Here is a 21,083-nt window from a genome sequence, read left to right as displayed (position 1 = left end):
GCATCCCCAGGGCCTAGATTAGTACCTGGCACACAGCAGATAGTAAGTATTCTGCCTTTCCTAATCCCACCTATCATTTAAGGCTCAACCCCAACCTCTACTCCTCCAGGAAGCCCTCCCTGATAAGTGGGGCCCTGGAAAGTGGCTTACTGCCTCCCACCTACTGTCCTGCCCAATTTTAGGTATAATGTAGGCTTTATGGCAGGTAGAGACTGCGGTGGAGACTAAAGGCAGATGAGAGCAGGCCAGCTTTATTGGGGTTAAGTGGCGGGGAGGGGCCTCCATAGGCTCCGGGCCAGGGCAGAGCTGCAGCGCGAGCAGCTGGGATGCCACGTCACTTCTTCCACTCCTTCCTTTCATAGTCCCACCGGGAGGCCAGGCCTTGCACGGGGTTGCCCTTCATGTCCAGGATGCGCTGGAGCTGCTGGGCCTTCCACTCATCCATCAGGGTGATGGGTTTCTTAGGGAACACTGCAGGGAAGGAACCGGGTAGGGACAGGGGCATGCGGGACCCTGCCAGGCCCACCCCCTCCCGCTGAGCCAGGGTATCCAGGCACAAGGTCAGGGTGCCCTGCATGAGGACCCCTCGCCACCCTGTCCATCCGCCACCAGACTCCCCACTAAAGCTGCACTCTGGGGACCTCTGAGTTATGATCCCTGCTCTGCCTTAGACTTGGTGTGGGAACTGGGCCAAGGTCCTTCCCCTTTCTGAGCCTCAGTTTCCTCACCTACTCTGTGACCCAAGGGTAAGAGGAGCACTGGTTTGAAATCTTTCTGGGTCCAAATCCCAGCTCTACCACTACCTTGCTGTGTGACCTTGAACAAGTCACTTCATCTCTGACCCCCAATTTCCTTACCTGTCAAAAACAGGTCCTGTCCACCAGGGTTGTGGGGATTGAATGTGTTAGTATTTATAATGCAATTGGCAGAATGAGGGAAGATATGAAAACCCCTAACACATGATAGCTACTATAATTACTGAGTTTGCTCCCACTTATTGGGAAGGGTCCAGGATGAGACAGTTTCTTATGCTTCCTGAAGGGGTTGGGAGTGGGAGGTAGGATAGGGGTGTTCACTTTAAAGCTATGGGGACCCAAAGGGTGAACTCACGGAGGCATTTTAGGTGCCTTGATGTGTGGACCTAGAAAGGCCTGGGGGACAGAGCTCCCAGCCCTGCTCACATCCTACATCCTGGTCCATCTGCCCCTGAGGCCAGCTTAACCTGCCTGACCTTTGTCTCTGGTACTTTCTATTCCAGTGGGTGTGAAAGAAGGGAAAGATCTTTATGGGCACCTATTAATACCAAACATTGGACTAGAATAGAATTTTTCCCAAAGGTTCTCTCATTTCACCCTCATGCAAGGTAGGAATTCCCATCACACTTTTACAGAAGAAGAAACAAAGTGAGGCCTCTGGAGGTGAAGTCAATTGAGGCAGAGACTGCCAGCTCATCCCCAACATGCTCCCCTCTACTTCCAGAGCAGTGCTTCTCAAACCTCAGTGCACATCAGAATCACCCAGAGGGATATTAAAACATAGATTGCTGGGCTCCAGCCTCAGAGTGTCTGACTCAGTAGATCCAGAGTGGGGCTGAGAATTTGCATTTCTAACAAGTTCCCAAGTGAAGCTGTTGGTCCAGAGACCCCACTTTGAGAATCACTCTTCTGTAGTAATAAATCACTCTTCTGTAGTAACAAATGTAGTAATAACATGGTCGGTTGGGTACATGATCACTCAGCTAAAGACTATATTTCCCAGCTTCCCTTGTGGCTACGCATGGTCATATGATCACTTCTAGCCAATAGGATGTGAGCAGAAGTGGTGGTGCAAATTCTGGACCTTAGAGAGAGTGTGTCCTCCCTTTCCCTCTTCTTGGCTGGAATGTAGGCTTTATGGCTGGAGCTGGAGCAGCCATTTTGTATGTCAAGAAGGAAGCTGCATGTTAAGGATGGCAGAGCAACAAGACAATAGGAGTCTGATATTGTGGAATCCCCATACTCCCCCTGGCCTTTTTTGTGAGAGAGGAAAAAAACTTCTATCTTGTTTAAGCTCTTGTACATTGGAGACTCTTTGTTACAGCAGCCAAAACAATATACTGAAAAGTTCACGGTTAGTAACAGCAATCAGTAACAACATCGTTCATGACTATGTGCCAGGCACTAGGCAACAGTTTTATAATTAAATCCTCACAAGAACCCTGAGATGTGGGCACTATTATTCCCATTTTACAGATGAGAGAATTGAGGCCCAGAGAGGTCGGGTCCCTACATTGCAACCCAGGCAGCCGTGCTCTGCCCTTCCCCATACACCTCTTTGGGGGACTTTTCAAAACTCTTCAGATGAGTGCCAGCATAATTCCCTTATCAAAGCTTGGCTGGTGGCTGTGGCCACAAGGGCATGGCCGAGGGCTGCGGCCAGCTGAGACACTGCCACTCACCATAGACCCGCTGCCACCAAATCAGCAGACCTGTGAATCCAAAGAAGAAGAAGACACAGCCCATCACTGTCTTCCACTCGTTGGAGCGACGGTTCATCTCTGTGAAGGTCTCATGGAACTGGAGCCGGTACACTGGAGGCAGGTGAGGGGTGGGGGAGGAGGGGCCTCAGGTGCATCCATTCCAAGGGCCCTGGGCCAACTCTTGGTCTCAGGGACCTCCAGCCTCCCCCTCCCTGCAGCAGATGCTGTCCATTCAGCAAATTCTTATTGAGCATCTAGCATGTGCAAAGCATGGCCAGGAGCTGATGGCAAAGCTGGCTCCCAGGGGCACTTCTGGTGGGCAGCACTTGGGGTCACATGTCCCTCCTGCTTCCCAGGGTCAGGCCCCTGCTCTCCCACCCACCTCACCTGCCTCTCTCTGCTCCATCTCCCCACACCACTCAGTGATGCCCAGGACCCTCCATGCTCTCCAGCTCTTACATCCTTCCCCATGCTGTTCCTACTACCTGGCAGCCCCTCCTCTTCAGCATCCAAAACCGACTGGAACAACGCTCCTCTGGAAGGCCCACCAGGATTCCATCTTTCTCTCTCCCTTGGGTTCCCACAGCCCCCTGAACACACCTCACCCAGCCGCATATCCCGTATTACAGCTATCTGGGCTTGCGTTGGTTCCCCCACTGGACTGGGAGCACCCTGAGGGCAGGAACCCTCAGGGGGATTCACTTCCGTGTCCCCAGCATCGCCTAGCACCAGGCTGTGCACAAACAGTTCAATGAATAAAACGATGAATGAACAAAGGAATGAATTTCACCCCTCAGGTACGCATTCGAGTCTTTGGGTGGTTCTGGCTGTCTTGTTGGGGGCTCTCCCTGCCCACTGCTCCGTGACAGGCCAGGCCCTTCTTTGCAAAGTCGCCCCCAGCCCCACCCTGAGACCTACAGGCCACCTTCTCAGCGTGGCTCAGCTGCGTCCAGCTGCCCTTCTCCTTCTCCTTCAGGGCCTGCTGCTCTGCGTTGAGCTCCGTGCAGAAGGGCTCATCGGGCATGGGGTAGGAGCGCTGGGCATGGTAGTTGGTGTAGGGGGGCATCTTCTCCTTGCCATGGGCTGCGGGCACAGGGAGGAACTGAGTTCAGGCTGCCCCTGGGACGTCCTGGCACTAACCGCAGTATTAGAAAGTGGGTGGCACTTACTGAGCACTTACTGTGTGCCAGGAGCCATGTTAAGGCCTTCGGGCGAGTTGACTCATTGGCTCGGCATCACTCTGAGACAGTGATATTGTTCTCTTCATCTTACAGAGGAAGAAACTGAGTAGCTAAGGGACTTGCCGAAATTCACAGAGCAAAAGGGAGCCGGGCCAGGGCTGCAATTCAGCCCCTGTGGCTTCAAATCCTGTGTCCTCTGGGAAGATCTGGGGTGAGGAGGGCACATCAGGCAAAGGCAATGGGTAGGGAAAGGTTCATTGTGATGAACCTGAGATGGCAGATGGGAAACTGCCCCACAAACTGTAAAGCATTATCCCTATGCTTGTTTTTTTTTTTTTTTTAGAAGATGTTGGGGGTAGGAGTTTATTAATTAATTAATTTATTTTTGCTGCGTTGGGTCTTCGTTTCTGTGCAAGGGCTTTCTCTAGTTGTGGCAAGCGGGGGCCGCTCTTCATCGCGGTGCGCGGGCCTCTCACTGTATCCCTATGCTTTTAATGAGTGGTCAGGGGCACAGCTTTGGAGTTGCGGAACCCCAGTTCTACCCCGGCCCAGCTCTGACAAGCCCCTTTACCTCACTGTGTTCCACGTCCTCATCCGGAAAGTGGGGAGAGTAAAAGATCCAACTCCACACTGTTGTGGAAGCTTCAAGATAATGCACTCGAAAGGCTTAGCACAGCGCCTGGCACACAGTAGGTGCTCCACGAATTCCACTGTTAGACAGCGGCTGGCTTCACCTCTGGCTTCCATTCTTGGAAGCTTTCCCTGATGGCTAAGCCCTCAAGGGCTCCATGCAAGTGTCCAGAACAAGGCTGGGCGCTCGAAGGGTCTCAGTAAAGCTTCTTCTGTTTATTGTCACCAGAGATGCCCTCAAGGAGGGCATTGGTACCACCGTGCCCAAATAGCATGGGAACTGCTTTGGGCAAAGAGTCCTGGCTCTGGGCCTGTGTGTTTACCTGAGCAATGGAGATGACAGCATAGTATCCACTTCATGTGTTTGCTCTGAAGTCTAAATGTGTTAATCTCTGCAAAAAGTTTATCACGGCTCAGGGTACATAGTAAGGGCTCAATAAATGCTATCTGTTTTTATTCTCCAGAGGGTCAGCCTTCTATCTGGCTGAAGTCTCTCCTACTTTAGGTCTCTTTCTTCTGACTAGCATGGACACAAGGGTCTGGAAAGACGGTCCAAAGTTCTGTCAGCACCCTCAGCCTCAGGACACAAAGGTCTTAGGGGCCTGAGATATGGGGGTCAGACCCTGAGAAAGCTTGGGAGGAGGGGACGGCTGTCTCTATTTCCTGGAAGAATGTGGCCCCGGACCAAGGGGTAGGATCATGGGAAATGGTTTGGGGCAGGCCCAGGGCAGCATGAAAGGGACCAGGGGCAGCCTGCAGACAGGACCCTTGCCCCTGGCCTTGCAATTAGGCGAGGGTCAGGGCGGGGTGGGTGTCCAGGTCTTACCAGTGCCTCCCGGGCTGTGGATCCCTCGCATTCCAAGTCCTCCTTTCCTCAGCACCAAGCTCCAGGCAGCTCTAAAGGACATCTTGGGGGGGGGGGGTGTGGGTGAGTCCTGCCCTCTGCCCTCTGCCCTTCCCCTCAGGATCCAGAGGAACAGCTTTTTCACAGGTGTTGTGGCTGGGGTACTGGTCCCCAGGATTCCAAGGTCACCGCCTGCCCCTTCTAATTCTGTATGATATCCTTATGGGGGTTGATGGGCATCCTAGACATTTGGACCCCCCTCCTGGGACCTCAGTTTACCATCTGAGAAGTGGGAGGAGGCCTAACTCTTAAAGGCAGGACCTGAACAGTTTGGGTCTGGGAGCCTGGGTTCCGGTTCCAGCCCCAGCTCATGGTGGCTAGGTTGGGAAACCTCTCTCAGCTGTTTGTCCTCTAGAGGAAACAGGGTGGGAGTCCAGGTAGGGAGGGAGCAGGTCCTGGGATAACTCTCCTCGCTACAGGGCCATCTGCCAAGGTCTCCTGCAGATGGTTTGGCCCCCACCCCTTCCCCCATAATTGGCTGCCTACGTGCCTGGAGAGCCTGCTCTGCTGGACCTGGTGGGAGAGGGAGACAGGCGAGCCCAACCCTCCATCCCCAGGGAAATCTCAGGGTCTGGCATCCCAGGGGGGCGAGGAGGGGACTTAGAGGAGGACACGGACCAAACTGGGACAGACGGAGGAAGAGAGGCACACATCTGGGGAGAAGAAGGGGGTATCCCACTTCTGGAAATTGAAAGAGGCCCCACATCTAGAGAAAGAGAGGCACCCAATCATTAGAGAGAGGGAGGGGTGTACCATATATGGAAAGTGGGAAGGGGCTGCACATCTGGAAAGGAAGGGCTCCCCATCAGTGATAAGTGGTTGAGAGCCCCATCTATGGGGAGGGAAGGAGTAATCTACATTTGAGGAAAGAGATGGCTCCCCATATGCGGACGGAGGAAAGTTCCCCTCAACTCTGAGCTGCCAGTAGCTGCCCGCCCGCCCCACCCGCCATGCTCCTCTATAGCAGCGCCCCCACGGATTGTAAAAGCCGGAGTCCCAGCCGCGTCTCCCACCGGCCCGGATTTGGGCAGCCGGGGCTCTTCCCACCCACTCACTTACCGTGCGGCTCAGCGGAAGCCAGAACACGACCCGGGTCTGCGGAGCAAGTAACGGAGAACAGGCTGCAGAGGGACCGGAGCGCTGGCGCCCGCCTCCGGGCCCGCCCCACAGCCTTTCCCAGGACCGCCCCCGCGTGGGAACGTCCTGCCTGGGAGAGCCTAGCCCGCGTCCCTGGGGTCTCCCGGGCTGCGCAATGACTCCCCGCCTCAATTTCCCTGCCCACCGGGGTCCTGCCTCTGGAGGCCACCAGCTGACGCAGCCCTGGGACCAGCTGGCTGTGTGCCCTGGGCTGGCCCAGCCCTGTGAGTCCGCTTGTCCCAGGAGCTGGATCTTCCTGCCTTCACACCTTTGCTCACCGCTGTTTCTTCCACCTGCAATGCTCTCTTAGGGCTTTTGAGGACCCAAGTCTTGGCAACTTTCCAGCCCAGACCCCATGCCTTCCTGCTCCAGGAAGCTACAAGCATCTAGAATCTGGGAGCTGTCCTGTGGTGTACCACCTGGCACGAATGCCCTCATACTCAATGACAGGTGAAAAAAGCCTCCTCCTGGGTTCAAATCTTAGCTGTGTGACCTTCAACAAATGGCCTAACCTCACTGAGTTCCTGTTTTCTGAAAAAGAGAGCTAATGATATCTCTTACCTTACATGATCGTTGGAAAGATTAAATATGTCAATAGAAAAATGTGCAACAGGCACATTTATTCAAGAACTATTTATTAAGACCTATTACAGCTGGCATTATTGTCTGCTGTTTAACAGGTTAAATGCTTGGGGATTTAGAGACAAACAAAATCAAACACGGTCCCTGCCATTTTAGGGCTTACAATCCAGTTTCAAGCAGAGAGAGGCCTGTGCAAAGGCCCAGAGGCAGAAAAACACAGGTGTGTTCACAGAACAGAGAGAGGCCATCTTGGCCAGAGTGTAATGGGCAAAGGAGAAAGCTGGAGAGAGGCTGGAGTACCAAGCAGGGCTTCATAAGCCACGGTGTGGATCTTGGATTTTATTTTAAAGCTGGGAAGCCAAAAACGGTAAGTAGGGTAGTGATGTGGTTAAATGGAGCAGAACATGCGTCCAGTAAATATGGCTTGGAATTGTTAGAATACTGATTCTGGACTGATGGGTGAAGGCTGTGAATTCTTTCGTGGCCTGGGGCCAGAACTTTCTAGGTCTGCAAGCTCTGGTCCCCTGAGGTGTGCCGAGCACCCACCCACCCATCAGGGTTCCTGTAGCCCATTGAAGCCATACAGACCTGCTCTAGCCAGTGCCTGGAGGAAGGGGCTTAGTGCCCTGGAAGCAGATGAGTCTTAAAGAGCAGGGACTCAGGGGGAGGTGCTAGAGAGACCGTAGAGTGGGCAGGATGCATGTCACCTCCATTCTGGGAGGTGAGAAGGCAGTGTGGGAGTCTGCTGGATGTCAAGAGACCCCAGCTCCCAGGACTGGCCATGCTTACTCCTGGGGGCTGCTCCTCCCCCTTCCCCATGATCAAGGGAATTCCAGATTTGAGAGAACCCAAAGAGGACCACCTTACCCCTTGGATGCTGTCCAGGGTGTCCTGAAGATTAGCCCTAAGGACAGAAGATGAGGTAAGGCCCTCCCTCAGGCAACCTGGGGAGGACACACCTTGAGTCTTGTCAGATCTTTCCAGGGGCAGGTGGGTGCTGGCTGCATTGGGGTGAGGGCAATGTGTAGGCTTTACTGCTGCCACACTCGTGACTAAGTGGCTCCATTTCTGGGCCTCAGTTTCCCCATCCATTACAAGGGCCTCCCAAGGGAGAACTTGACCCTGGAGAACTTGACCCTCTGTTCTTCTCTACCGTCTCCCACCCCCATCTCTGTGGGAATGCCAGGCTCCAGATGTGGAGCAGTGCTGTGACAAGGAACATCTGTTTGGGAAGCCGGCCCCAGGGCTGAGGGTGATGGGGTGATGGCAGGCTCCCCGGCGGCTCAAGGTTGATATAGGGCAGCACCACTGCGTAGAGGGCGATGCCCAGCAGCGTCTTGAGGTCTGGAACCTGGAAATAGTCAGACTCTCCCATAAAGCAGGTCACTCAGGTGTCCTGGGGCCGAGGAGTAGGAGTCTTCCGTGGGAACCTTGGTGGGCACAAGGTGGGCTCCAGATGAGGCATTACACACCACTCACGGCAAGGGGCCCTACATGTGAATGCAGGCTGAGATTTCAGAAACAGCAGGAATAGGAGGTGAGAGGGATCTGTCCCTTTCAGGCGGCCCTGCGGCTCCAACCCCCCAGCAGGAACCCATACAGAAAGGAGCAGTTCTCTCTCACTTGATCAGATTCAGGGAGGCCCTGAGTTTCTGCTCAGACACAAAGACCTGAGCCACAATCTCAGCATCCTGCTGGTACGACCCCTTCCCCTCCCATTCAGGCTTCATGCAGGACCCACCTCTGGCCTCCCAGCCCAGAGGAGATACTGAGGAAGAGCTAGGCCTCATGGAGGACACAAAGCCGAAAGTAGGAAGAGGTGTCGGACAAAGCGTTGCGGACCCGTATCCCCAGCCCCTGGGGAGCCCCTGGAGCCATTTGAACATGGGGAGGAGGCCTGGGATAGGAGGGGGCGAAGCCAAGAAGTGCAGGGACTGGGGAGGAGATATAGGGTAGTCGGAGACCGGAAGGTAGGAGTAGGCGGGGCTTATCCTTAGGGGCGGGGACTGCGTGTAAGAGTGGGCCAGGGAAGAGCAGGGCAACCGAGGCACTAAGGGGATGGGGCCAGTTGGGCGGTGGGGGGGGGGGGGGGCGGGTGCCGGTAAACAGAGGGGACGTGTTAAGGACAGAGCAGAGCCCGATCCCGCCCACCAGCTGGAAAGCTGACTCCCAGCAGGGACACTGTGATTCCGGGACACTGCGGCCTTCAGGCGACGGGCAGCGCCAGCATGAAGGTGCCCGGGCGGCAGCGCAGGCTCGGAGGACGTCGTGCGAAGATCCGCAGATCCAGCAGGGACCAGTCCAGAAAGCGCTTCTGCAACTGTAGACAGGAGGGCCGGCTCAGAACCGACGCCGAACCAGGGCTACCACGGGAGCGGTCGCTAGTGGCGCGTTTCCCGGCCCTAGGAACGATCCCGTGGCGCGATCAGGAGCAGGTGGACGCCCTCGGATGGATTTCATTGGGACGGGACGAGACCGGTGGTGGCCTGGAAGATGGAAACCTCCTTCCTGCAGGTCTGTTATCTCTGCACCACCACACCTGGGGCACGAAGTGAGCGAAGCCCGCGTTGTTCAGCCGGAAGAGGAATTCCTCGCAGAGTTGCAGGGGAGACGTTTGAGGCCGACCCCTCTGGCTGTCACTCATGGCCTCTTGGGCCCCCCCCCCCACAGGCGGCCGTTATTCTAGTTCCCGCCACCTGCCTCACTCTACTCACCTACGTCCCTCGTCTCCTCCCTCCTTCCCCGTCCTCGAGCTGCCAGTCATCTTTCCCTGGCCCCTTGCACAGTCATTGTGCCCGCACCTCTGGACTCTACGTAGTAGTCTAGCGTTCCACCATCTCCAGCCCTACCCCAGTCCCGTCAGTTATCCCTGGCCTCGCCCAGCTCGCCTAGCTGAGCCCGCCCGCCGGCCCCGCCCGTACCCTGAGGCTCCTCCTCAATCGCTCAGCCCGCGGCCGGCCCCTTGCCCAGTTAGTCCTTCCCGCACTGCCTTCGCAAGACTCGTTAAACCCTCTTCCTGGCTCTAGCCTTGCTCTTTCAGTCATTCTGTGGTGCCGCCCACTCCCGAGCCCCGCCCTTACTGTCAGCCTGCTCGCCACAGCACGCCCCAGCCGAGCCCCCACCCTGTCAGCAAGCCCCGCCCCCGCAGGGCACAGCTCACTTTCCCTAGATCCTCCCCGAGGCCCTGCCCATTCTGTCACTCCCCTCAGGCCCGCGCCTGCTCCGGCCTCGCCCCGACTGTCACGCAGGCCCTCCCTGTCCGTCCCCAGGGCCCTGCCCCCTCCAACCCGCTCAGGCCCCGCCCCCACCACGTGGTCAGTGAGGGCGCAAGCCGGAGCCCCCACGTTGCAGGCGACCTCTGAGGCAGAGGAGGCGAAGACGTTCCCCGAGCGGAGCAGGACCGTGAAGCCCTCAAGCTCTGACCGCAGGAAGGGCACGAAGCGGCCGGACGGGTATCCGAACTCGCCTCGAGCCAGGAGAAGGGGCGCGGGGGTGGGGCTTCGACAGAACTCGCTGCATTGGCATCCCGGGCCTGGGGTCCGGGTCCTCATCAGCACCACCCCCGACCTGGGCAGATGTATACAAACGACATCAAAGGACCCCCTGGTTATCAGGGGCCGTGAAACTGAGCGCTTGGGAGGCCCACATCTAGGATTCTAGTCCCAGCTCTATCCTCTGCTGGTTTCAACCCCTCTTCGTGGCTGCCTGCATGGCCTCCTTTCCACGTTTCTATAATGCCAGTCACACCCAAACTCTGCTTGGGGACCAGGAGGGTGAATGCGATGGTCTAAGCGGAGCTTCTCCTAGAGGTGCCCACAGCAGTGACGTATCAGCCAAGCTATGGATGGAGCTATGGGCAGTGTGGGCATTGCCTTGAGGTCCAGCCCAGTGCTCTGCTCTGACCACCAAGAGAATGGTCCAACTTGGCGAAGGGCTGTGGCCGTGGGATCCTGGGGGCGCAGGGGGTCAAATTAACTCTGGGGTAGGCACTGGTCCCTTCAGATCCCGCCCTGGGGCTCCACACGGAATGGTCTGCTGCTTCTGTTCCTGATCTCCCAGGGCCTTCTGCACCACAGGACAAACCAAGGGTGCACAGGGCAGGGTGTGAGGGACCCTGGCCAAGTCCCAAAGCCTTGTCTTCTCAAACTCAACTGCCTCATGGGCATGGGGATAATGCCCCCTGATGTGACTCTGGCCCTTGTGGGGACAGCTTCATGGCATCCTTCAGACTTCCTTAGCACCCACTGGCCTCCCAGCAAACTCCTTAGCCTGATATTTAAGGTCCCTCCTGCCAAACTCAGCAAATGCAGCTCCCCCATCAACCTCTCCTCCTCCCCCACCATGCCCCAGCCATGCTGCCTTTCAGGTCTTGGAACATACTCCACTCTTGCCCATGGCAGGGCCTTTGCAACTACTCCCTCTGCTGAAATGCTCTTCTCTCAAGAACAAGGCTCATTTATTCCCACTGGCGTGTTCCCATGAGAAAGGCTTTACTGGAGCAGCACACCTCACTTCTCACCCGCAGACTTAAACTCTGGTCTACAAACAAGTTTATCAGTTATTGTGGCCTTAACAGTATCTCCAATTCCACACGTTCTCTTTACAATGTGACCTTGACACTCCTGTCATCAGGTGGTGGCATCTATGTCCCCATTCCTTGAACTTGAGTGCACCTTTGTGACAGCTTTAATCATAGGACATGGTCAAAGTGATGCTGTGTGACTTCCAAAGCTGGATCATAAAATGCCATGGACTCTCTTGGGATGCTCTCTCTTATAACCCAGCCACCATGCCGTGAGGAAGCCAAACTAGCCCATGTCATATCTAGGTGCTCTGGCTGCAGCCCAGCTGAGGTGCCAGCCTACACCCAACCTCAGCTTCTAGCCGTGTACGTCTCCAGACAATCCCAGCCCCTAGCCATCAAGTCCGCCTCAGCCATCGAGTCTTCCCGGCTAAGATCCCAGACATTATGGAACATCTCTGCTGTGCCCTTTCTGAATTCCCAACCAACAGAATCCATTAACATCAGACAGCTGTTTTACAACTAAGTTTTCAGGTGGTTTGTTATGCAGCAGTAGTAACTGGAATGGTAACAAAATGTTATTTGGATTCAATATATCTGACTCCTCATTTGACTCAGTTGTTTCAGAACTTGGGCAAGAAAGAGGGTATTAAGTATTGACACCCCAAACCCCACCATTGTCCTCCCAATTTCAACTCAATATCATCTCCTCAGAGAGGCTTTCCTTGACCCCCGTGGAAAGTACCCTCTCTAATCAGTCCAAAATTACACACATAAAAACCCACAGGCTCACTTTTCCTGCACGCTCTACCCATCAAGCCTGTTCACTCAGGTCCCTCTGCTTCCAGACTGGGATGAAGTGGGATCTAGCTGTGCAATGGATTATTTTGTTATTCTTACTCTTCCATTTTTATTTACTTATTGGCCTTTTGGCTGTATATCTTTGTATTAATTTTCTGTAGGTTCTGTGTTTCTCTAGGGATTACAATATACATACTTAACGTTTGACAGTCTGTTTAGTGTTCATACTTTACACCTCAAGTAAAAGATAGATGCATTACAACCATAAAGGTGCCTTTACCTTTTCCCCTTTATAATAGTTATCATATATGTATTACATCTACATTCATTGAAATACCCCAAAAAATGTTAGGATTTTTGCTCTCAAGTCATATATATTTTAAAGAACTTAACAGGAGAAATACAATCTATTATACTTATTCATATTTTTACCCTCTTGTTGCTTTTTATTTATTCCTAAACTCCCAAGTTTATCTCTGGGGTCATATCCCTTCAGCCTGAAGAACTTCCTTTAACTTTCTTTTACAGCAGGCCCACAGATGATAAATTCTCTTAGTTTCCTTCATTGAAAATGTCTTTATTTTACTTTCATTCCTGAAGGATATTTTTGCTAGATGTAGAGTTGTTGACAGTTCTTTTCTTGCAGGACTTTACTTTTTTATTATTATTGTTATTATTTATTTATTTTGGCCGTGTTGCGTGGCATGCGAGATCTTAGCTCCCCAACCAGAGATTGAACCCACGCCCCCTGCAGTGGAAGTACAAAGTCCTAACCACTGGACTGCTGTGGAAGTCCCTTGCAGCACTGTATTTTTATTTATTTATTTACTTATTTATTTATGGCTGCGTTGGGTCTTCGTTGCTGCACGCGGGCTTTCTCTAGTTGTGGCGAGCGGGGGCTACTCTTCGTTGCGGTGCATGGGCTTCTCATTGCAGTGGCTTCTCTTGTTGCGGAGCATGGGCTCTAGGTGTGTGGGCTCAGTAGTTGTGGCTCACAAGCTCTAGAGCACAGGCTCAGTAGTTGTGGCGCACGGGCTCAGTTGCTCTGCGGCATGTGGGATCTTCCCGGACCAGGGCCCAAACCTGTGTCCCCTGCATTGGCAGGCGGATTCTTAAACACTGTGACACGAGGGAAGTCCCAACCTGCAGCAATTTAAAGATGCTGTTCCACTATCTTCTGGCCTCCATGGCCCCTTAAATGTAAAGTGTTTTTGGCTTTTGGTTCTTTTTTTTTTCCTGGCTGCTTTCAAGATTGTTTTTTCCTTATTGGTGGTTTTTAGTTTGATTATGAGATGTGTGAGTGTGGGTTGTCTTTGAGTTTATCCTGTTTGGCGTTTGCTGGGTTTCTTGAATCTGTAAATTTAAGTTTTTCACCAAACTTGAGAAAATTTCAGTCGTCATTTTAAAAAATTCTTTTTCTGCAACTTTAAGGGACTCCAATTTCGTGCATATGAAATCTTTTGATATTTTCCCACATGTCCCTAAGTCTCTGTTCAGTTTTTAAAATATTTTCTCTCTCTCTTCTTTAGATTGCTTCACTCCTATTGATCTAGCTTCAGGTTTACTGAGTCTTTTCTTTGTCATCTCCCTTTGCTATTGAGACCATCCTCTGAATTTTTAAGATCTGAGATATTGTGCTTCTTAAGTTCTAAAATTGTCATTTGTTTTTTTTTTTTGTTTTTTCTTAGTATAATTCAGTGATTCTTTTTTAAATCATTTTATTAAGGTATAATTGACATAGAGAAAGCTACAAATATTTAATGTATACAACTTGATGAGTTTGAAGGTAAGTATACACTACTGAAAATTTCACCACAATAATCAAGGTCATAAATTTATGCATGACCTCCAAAAGTTTCCTCCTGCCCCTGCCTTTAAAAATATTGATTTCCTTTGTGTGGTGAGAGCAATTAACATAAGATCTACCCTCCCAGCAAGTATTTTTCTTTTTATTCTGTAAAACTTTTTATTTTATTTTATTTTATTTATTTTTTTATACAGCAGGTTCTTATTAGTTATCCATTTTATACATATTGGTGTATATATGTCAATCCCAATTTCCCAATTCATCACACCCAGCAAGTTTTTAAGTATACATACAATACAATACTAACTACAGGCCCTGTGCTGTACAGATCTCCAGAACTTGTTTGTTTTGTATTACTGAGGCTTTGTACCTTTTGACCAACACTGCCTGTTTTTTGGCTCTTTTTTTATGGTTTCTATTTCTCTGCTGAGAATGTCTGTTTTCACATTCATTCTAAAGCATCCATCTTTCCCTCACAGCGTACAGTTATAATAGCTGCTTTGAAGTCTTTGTCCGACAATTCCAACATCTGGGTCTTTTCATGGTTTGCATCTATTGTCTTTTGCTTTGAGAATTGGTTGGATGTTCCTTATTGAGCAACTTTTTATTGTATCCTGGACATTTTCAATACTATCTTCTGAGACTCTGGGTACTGTTAAAAAGCCTCTGGAAATTTGTTCTTTTTTAGTAGCAGGCAAACCTGGTTAGGTGCAGACTGCATGTTCTATGTCACCTGCTGCAGGCAGTGATTCTAATCAGTTTTACTTTCAAAGCTTTGCTATGTGGTTTGGGTCTGCCTGGTGCAGGGGTTAGTCTGGGATATGGGCAGTGGTTTACACGGTGTCAGTACCCAAAGCTTTGCTCACCTTCTTGGGGTGTCTTCCATACAGGCTCAGCTTGGAGTTGAGCCCAGGACTTGTGTTGGTTCATACACAGAATTAGAGGGTTTCCTTCATCCATTCTCTCCTCTCCAGCATTTTATCTACATTATCTGGCTCTACAGGCCCATTTTTTCTGGTCCTCTGGTCTGAAATATGAGGTTCTCTCAGAGTTCTAACCACCAGCACTGTCACCACTGGGCCTACCCCTGGGGCAAAGCAGCAAGAGAAAAGACAGAAAACAGAGAAAAGACAGATTCGCCCCACAGTATTTACACTCAGGGGTCCCTTTTCCAAGTTCTTTTCTCCAGCAGGTGGGTTTTCTCAAGACTCTTCTCTCAACGACTTTGGGAACTGCAGAGCAGACTGGGGCTGAGAGCAAAGATTAAATAAAAATAATAACAAGGAGGGCTTCCCTGGTGGCGCAGTTGTTAAGAATCCTCCTGCCAATGCAGAGGACACGGGTTCAAGCCCTGGTCCGGGAAGATCCCATATGCCACAGAGCAACTAAGACCGTGTGCCACAACTACTGAGCCTGAGCTCTAGAGCCTGTGAGCCACAACTGCTGAGCCCGCGTTCTGCAACTAATGAGCCCGTTTTCTGCAACTACTGAAGCCGGCGCCCCTAGAGCCCATGGCTTGCAACAAGAGAAGCCACCGCAATGAGAAGCCTGCGCACTGCAACAAAGAACCAACACAGCCAAAAAGAAATAAATATATATATATATATTTAATTAAATTAAAAAAATAATACCAAGGAATTCCTCACACTTTCCAGCTTCCGGAGGTCCATTTTCCCCGTTCTCTGGCCAGAATGTTGGGCTTCTCTATGGGAGTTTTTGCTGCTCATGTCAGGTGTGCAGTTTCCTGAACTCAGAGTACCCTGGGTCTAAGCAAGAAGATACAGGAAGAACATCTACCAGGAAACTCACTACTGCTGTGTGGGTTGTCCTTCATATTTTGACTTTTCATTCCAATCTGCTCTCTATTATTTACTTTACAGTGTTCTTTCTTATTTATTTATTTATTTATTTATTTTTGGCTATGTTGGGTCTTTGTTGCTGCACGCTGACTTTCTCTAGTTGCGGCGAGCGGGCGCCACTCTTCGTTGCGGTGCGCGGGCTTCTCATTGCAGTGGCTTCTCTTGTTGCGGAGCACAGGCTGTAGGCACATGGGCTCAGTAGTTGTGGCGCACGGGCTTTGTTGCTCCGCGGCATGTGGCAACCTCCTGGATCAGGACCCGAACCTGTGTCCCCCTGCATTGGCAGGCAGATTCTTAACCACTGCGCCACCAGAGAATGGCTTTCTTAAGTAGTTGCTTTTTGTATTTGTCCAGAGTTTTTAGCTGTAACCAGTGGGAGAGTTGGGCTGTAGGAGGCTTACTCTAGCTTAGCCTTCATTCTCTCTCTTTTTTATTTTAATGTTTTTTTCTTCCTTTTGAGGTAGTTTTAGACTTACAGAAGTTGCAAAACTAGTACAGAGTTCCTGTATGTCCTATGCCCAGCTTTCCCTTTTGCCAACATCTTACATAATGATAGAACCCTTATCAGAACTAAGAAATTAACCTTGGATATTACTATTAACTAAAGTTCTAACAACAGAAGTTATTTGGGTTTCATCAGTTTGCCTATTAATGTCCTTTTTCTGTTCTGGGATCCAGTCCAGGAAGGACCCCACATCACATGCGGTTGTCATGTCTCCTTAGTCCCCTCCAATTTGGACAGCTCCTCTGTCCTTCCATCTTTTTCATGATCTTGACACATTTGAAGAATACTAGCCAGCTCTTTTGTAGACTGTCCGTCAATTTGGGTTTGTCGTAGGTTTTCTCGTGATCAAATTGAGGTTACGCATTTTTGGGGAAAAACACCACAGAAGTGACATATGCCCAAGACTTCATGAGGTTGATGTGTATAACTGGTGACATCATCTTGATCCCTTGTTTAGGGGGATTGATATTAAAATTAATATTTTACTCTTTGTAATTATTAAATACATTAAGGGGGATATTTTGAAACTGTGAAAATATCCTGTTTCTGCTTAAAGTCTGACCCACTGAATTTAGCGTCCTTTAGTGGACTGTTACCTTTACAGTCAGTACTTTAAGAAATTACAATCATAATGTTGACGATGATGAATTGGATCCCAGAAGATTACTTGCCAGCCATGTACCTGGAACTTATTTTTCCTCTTGGAACCTCAGCTTTCTTATTTATAAAGTGAGATAATTATGAATCTGACCTCACTGGGTTGTGGAGGTGTTGAAATGAGATACTGGCAGCAAAACACCTAGCAGAGGGCTTGGCACATAGATATCTCGGGATGGGGCTGTCCTTGTCAGGGGACTGAACTGCAGGAAAGAGGGCTGTGTGTCCTTGTTGGGAGATAACAGTATAGGGCAAAGAGGTGTTCTGCAGGCACTGAGCAGGAATGATCTTAGAGAAATCCCTGGAATTGTCTGTGATCAAGAAGCAGTTGAGAGACTTCCATCGTGGCGCAGTTGATAAGACTCTACGCTCCCAATGCAGGGGGTCTGGTTTTGATCATTGGTCAGGGAACTAGATCCCACATGCATGCTGCAACTAAGATTTCTTATGCCACAACTAAGGAGCCCATGTGCTGCAACTAAGACCTGGCACAACCAAATAAATAAATAAATATTAAAAAAAAATAAAGAAGCAGTTGAGGGGACTTGTTTCTGGAGGTCAGGTAGAGAGCCTGGGAAAGTTCCCAAAGTGCACCAGCTTTCTGGAGGAAGTGACTTCAGGTAAAGGAAGCTTGAAAGACATCATTGGAAGGAACTTATGCAAAGCCCACAGGCTGGACCATAGAAGAGAGGTCATGGCAGGTGGGCACTTACTGGAGAGGCCCTGAGGCCCCAGTGGGCTTTGGTGATAAAAGGAACTCTCAGTACCCACTTCCAGAGCTAGGGACTGGGCTGCCAGGGGATGGCAGGAACTTGGGTACCCCTCTTCCCAATGCCAAGGTATCTGCAGGATTGTCCCCAAAACCCCACCCAGCAGGGTGAAGGGAGCTGGAGCGGAGTATAGTGTGAGTACCTCTATTCATCCACGCTGTCTTTCATTCAACAAGTACTTACTGAGCGCCAATTGCATGCCAGGCTTTGTGCTGGACAGAGGTCATACAGCAGAGAACAAAGCAGCCCATGGAGCCCCCGTCCTAGAGAAAGGAGTCACAATAAACAAGGGAACAAACACACAAGATTGTTTTGGTTTTATACTGTTTGGTAACAACTACTCCAAAACTTTGCGTCTTAAAAGACAACAGCCATTTTATTATATCTCACAGATTCTATAGATCAGGAATTCAGGCAGGGCTTGGTTGGGCAATTCTGCTCCCTGTGGCGTCAGCTGTGGTCACTCAGTGGGATTCAGCTGACAGACGGGTTAGTCCAGAGGATCCAAGATAGCTTCTTGTAGACCTGAATGACCGGATGGCTGAGCTCAGCTGGCAGTGTCATCGGGAGTGCCTGCCCATGGCCGTGCCAGCAGGAAGGTCTCATGGCAGGCTCACCTGGCTGCTGCTTCCTCCAGAGTGAGTGCCCCAGGAAAACCAGACGGAGGCTGAAGGCCCTTTCCTAATCTAGCCTTGGAAGTCATGTAGCATCAATTGCTGTAAACTATTGGTCAAAGCAGTCACAGAAACCCATCCAGGTTCACAGGGAGGGGACATAGACCCACCTTTCAAAGGAAGGAATAATTGTGGCAATTTAAAAAACTGTCACAGGCTTCCCTGGTGGTGCAGTGGTTGAGAGTCCGCCTGCCGATGCAGGGAACACAGGTTCGTGCCCCACTCCAGGAGGATCCCACATGCCGCGGAGCGGCTGGGCCCGTGAGCCATGGCCGCGGAGCCTGCGCGTCCAGAGCCTGTGCTCCGCAGCGGAAGAGGCCATAACAGTGAGAGGCCCGCGTATTGCCAAAAAAAAAAAAAAAAACCTGCCACAAGGATAATGAGTTGTTCTAAGTGCAACGAGTCCAGAGAGGTTAAGCAGATTTCCCCAAGGACAATTACAGATGTGAATGGTGCTAGGAAGGAAACAAAAAACAGGGTGAAAGGCAGGGAATGAAAGGAGATGGTGGGAATTCCCTGGTGGTCCAGTGGTTAGGACTCTGTGCTTTCACTGCCGAGGGCCTGGGTTCAGTTCCTGGTCGGGAAACAAAGATCCCACAAAAAGAGTGGCCAAAAAAAAAAAGAAAGAAAGAAGGGAGATGGTGGGACTTCCCTGGTGGTCCAGTGGTTAAGACTCCATGCTCCCAATGCAGGGGGCCTGGCGTCCGATCCCTGGTCAGGGAACTAGATCCTGCATGCATGCTGCAAATTAAGACCTGGCACAGCCAAATAAACAAATAAATAATTTTTTTTTTTTTAAAAGAAAAGAGATGTTATGGTCAGGAAGACCCCTCTGATGGAACATTTGGGCTGAGACCTGAGTGACAAGAATGTTTATTTGTGGGGCATAGAATTTCAGGCAACAGGCACAGCACATGCAAAGGCCTCCCAGTCAGGGAAGAGTAATTGGAAAGTGACGAAAGTGACAGGAGAGCAGTGAGGTGAGTGCAGGCTAGTGGGAGAACATAGGCAGGAGCCAGGCCTCACTGTGCCTTGTGAGCTGTGGTACAGAATTAGGATTGTATTCTAAGAGCAACTGGAAGGTACAGGAGACTCTTATGCAGGCAAGTGATACGTTCTGCCAACATTTTAGAAAGATCTCTCTGGCTGCCATTTGGAGAATGTTGGGGGGGGGGACAGTGCTAGAAGCAAGGAGACCAGTGAGGAGGCTACTGCAACGTCCAGGTACGAGGTAATGAAAGCCAGGGGGATGGGCAGAAATGCATGCATTTGGGATACATTTAGGGGGTTAGAATTGGCAGGACTTGGAGATGAAGTGAATGTGTGTGTGTGTGTGTGTGTGTGTGTGTGTCTGTGGCATGCTTTCCAAGGAGTGTCCTTGTTTCTACTTTGTCCAGAATTCTAAAACCAGCCCAGAAGACAATTTTAACGATGAAATAGTCTTGCTGATCCTCAAAATGGGGAGGTCAAGGCTGGGGACTCTGGGCAAGTCACTTAACTTCTCTGCGTTTTCCTTTTCTTATCTCTACAGTGAGTGTGTTGGGTTAAGTGGTATGTAAGGGACTTCCCAGTTCTGACTCCTCTGTTTAATCAAAATAGACTCCAGTCCAACCTAGTAACATTTAAACTGTGTATGCCCTGTGATGCAGCCATCTCACTCCTTCACACACATCTTCACTGGGAGATATGCACAAGGACATTCAGAGCAGCCCTGCTGATAACAGCAAAAACAATGCAACAACCCAAAGGTCCAGCAACAGAGGATTGGGTAAATAAATCACATTAGAGGGACTTCCTTGGCAGTCCAGTGATTAAGACTCCCCGCTTCCACTGCAGGGGTTGTGGGTTCGATCTCTGGTTGGGGAACTAAGATCCTGCATGAGGAGCAGAACGGCCAAAAAAAAAAAAAAAAATCACATTACAGAATACTATACACAGTGAAAAGTGAGTGAATTAAGGCTACACACATCACTGTGGATGGCTCTAGTGTAATTCATATTACATGAGAAAAGCAAGTGACAGAAAACTACACACAGTATAATTCTATTTATTTATTTTTTAGTATGATTCTATAACAGAAAAAACCAGGTAAAATTAAGCAATAGATTATTTAAGGATGCATACTGGTACGTATGTGGGAAAAAATAAAAGAAAAGTAAATGATTAAATAACACAAAGTTCTGAATAGTGGTAATGTCTTTACAGGGAGAGAGGGGATTTTATCCAGAGGGGCACCGAAAGATTTAATATTCTATTTCTTAAGCACGGTGGCTGATACTCAAGTGTTTATTTTATTATTGTCTTTAAACTGTATGCATTCGTGATATGTACCCTTTTGTATGTATAATACATTTCACAATTTTAAAAAATTTCAAGAATTTGCCTAAGATCTCCTCTTGTGGATAAGGTAATGAGGCTCAGAGGGGGCTGTCATACAGCAAGGAAGAAGGAAGAGTATGAAAGAATGGGGGACAGAGTAACTAAGGCCCTGATCAGAGCAGGAGCTGGGTGGAGATTTCTGGATTCGTCACCTGCTGTGTACATGTACACAGACACACAGTCACATACCAGACACAGAAATCACAGCTCTGGCTGC

The 21,083-nt window shown here is 50.3% G+C and overlaps 1 protein-coding gene across 2 annotated transcripts; it reads right to left on the bottom strand.

Annotated features, from left to right (window-relative positions):
• Positions 1-237: 237 nt before the first annotated feature.
• COX4I2 (cytochrome c oxidase subunit 4I2) lies at positions 238-8,041 on the bottom strand. Of its 2 annotated transcripts, none has more exons than XM_082671462.1 (6): positions 7,760-8,041; positions 6,233-6,268; positions 5,096-5,177; positions 3,377-3,541; positions 2,438-2,569; positions 238-471 (listed from the first exon to the last, which is right to left on the bottom strand). In XM_082671462.1, exons 1-6 carry the CDS (start codon positions 7,982-7,984, stop codon positions 335-337), a joined length of 777 nt encoding a protein of 258 aa, XP_082527588.1. In that variant the 5' UTR covers positions 7,985-8,041; the 3' UTR covers positions 238-334. The 2 variants fall into 2 exon arrangements, with proteins under 2 accessions (XP_082527588.1, XP_082527589.1); XM_082671463.1 differs by having other exon boundaries at positions 2,438-2,467.
• Positions 8,042-21,083: the final 13,042 nt, after the last annotated feature.

Source organism: Grampus griseus (assembly GCF_964374135.1).
Source record: "Grampus griseus genome assembly, chromosome: 14".
Lineage (NCBI taxonomy): Eukaryota > Metazoa > Chordata > Mammalia > Artiodactyla > Delphinidae > Grampus > Grampus griseus.
The sequence above is the reverse complement of the archived record's forward strand: the minus strand, read 5'-3'. Positions and strand labels throughout refer to the sequence as shown.

Bases quoted from the DNA above. Each gene is read 5' to 3' on its own strand.
- COX4I2 (XM_082671462.1), bottom strand. From the start codon at position 7,984: ATGGATGGGGAAACTGAGGCCCAGAAATGGAGCCACTTAGTCACGAGT. The intron at 6,269-7,759 runs GTAAGGTGGTCC...CTTGCTCCGCAG, and splicing joins CCCTGGACAGCATCCAAGGG to ACCCGGGTCGTGTTCTGGCT. The intron at 5,178-6,232 runs GTAAGTGAGTGG...CCCCCCCCCAAG, and splicing joins GGCTTCCGCTGAGCCGCACG to ATGTCCTTTAGAGCTGCCTG.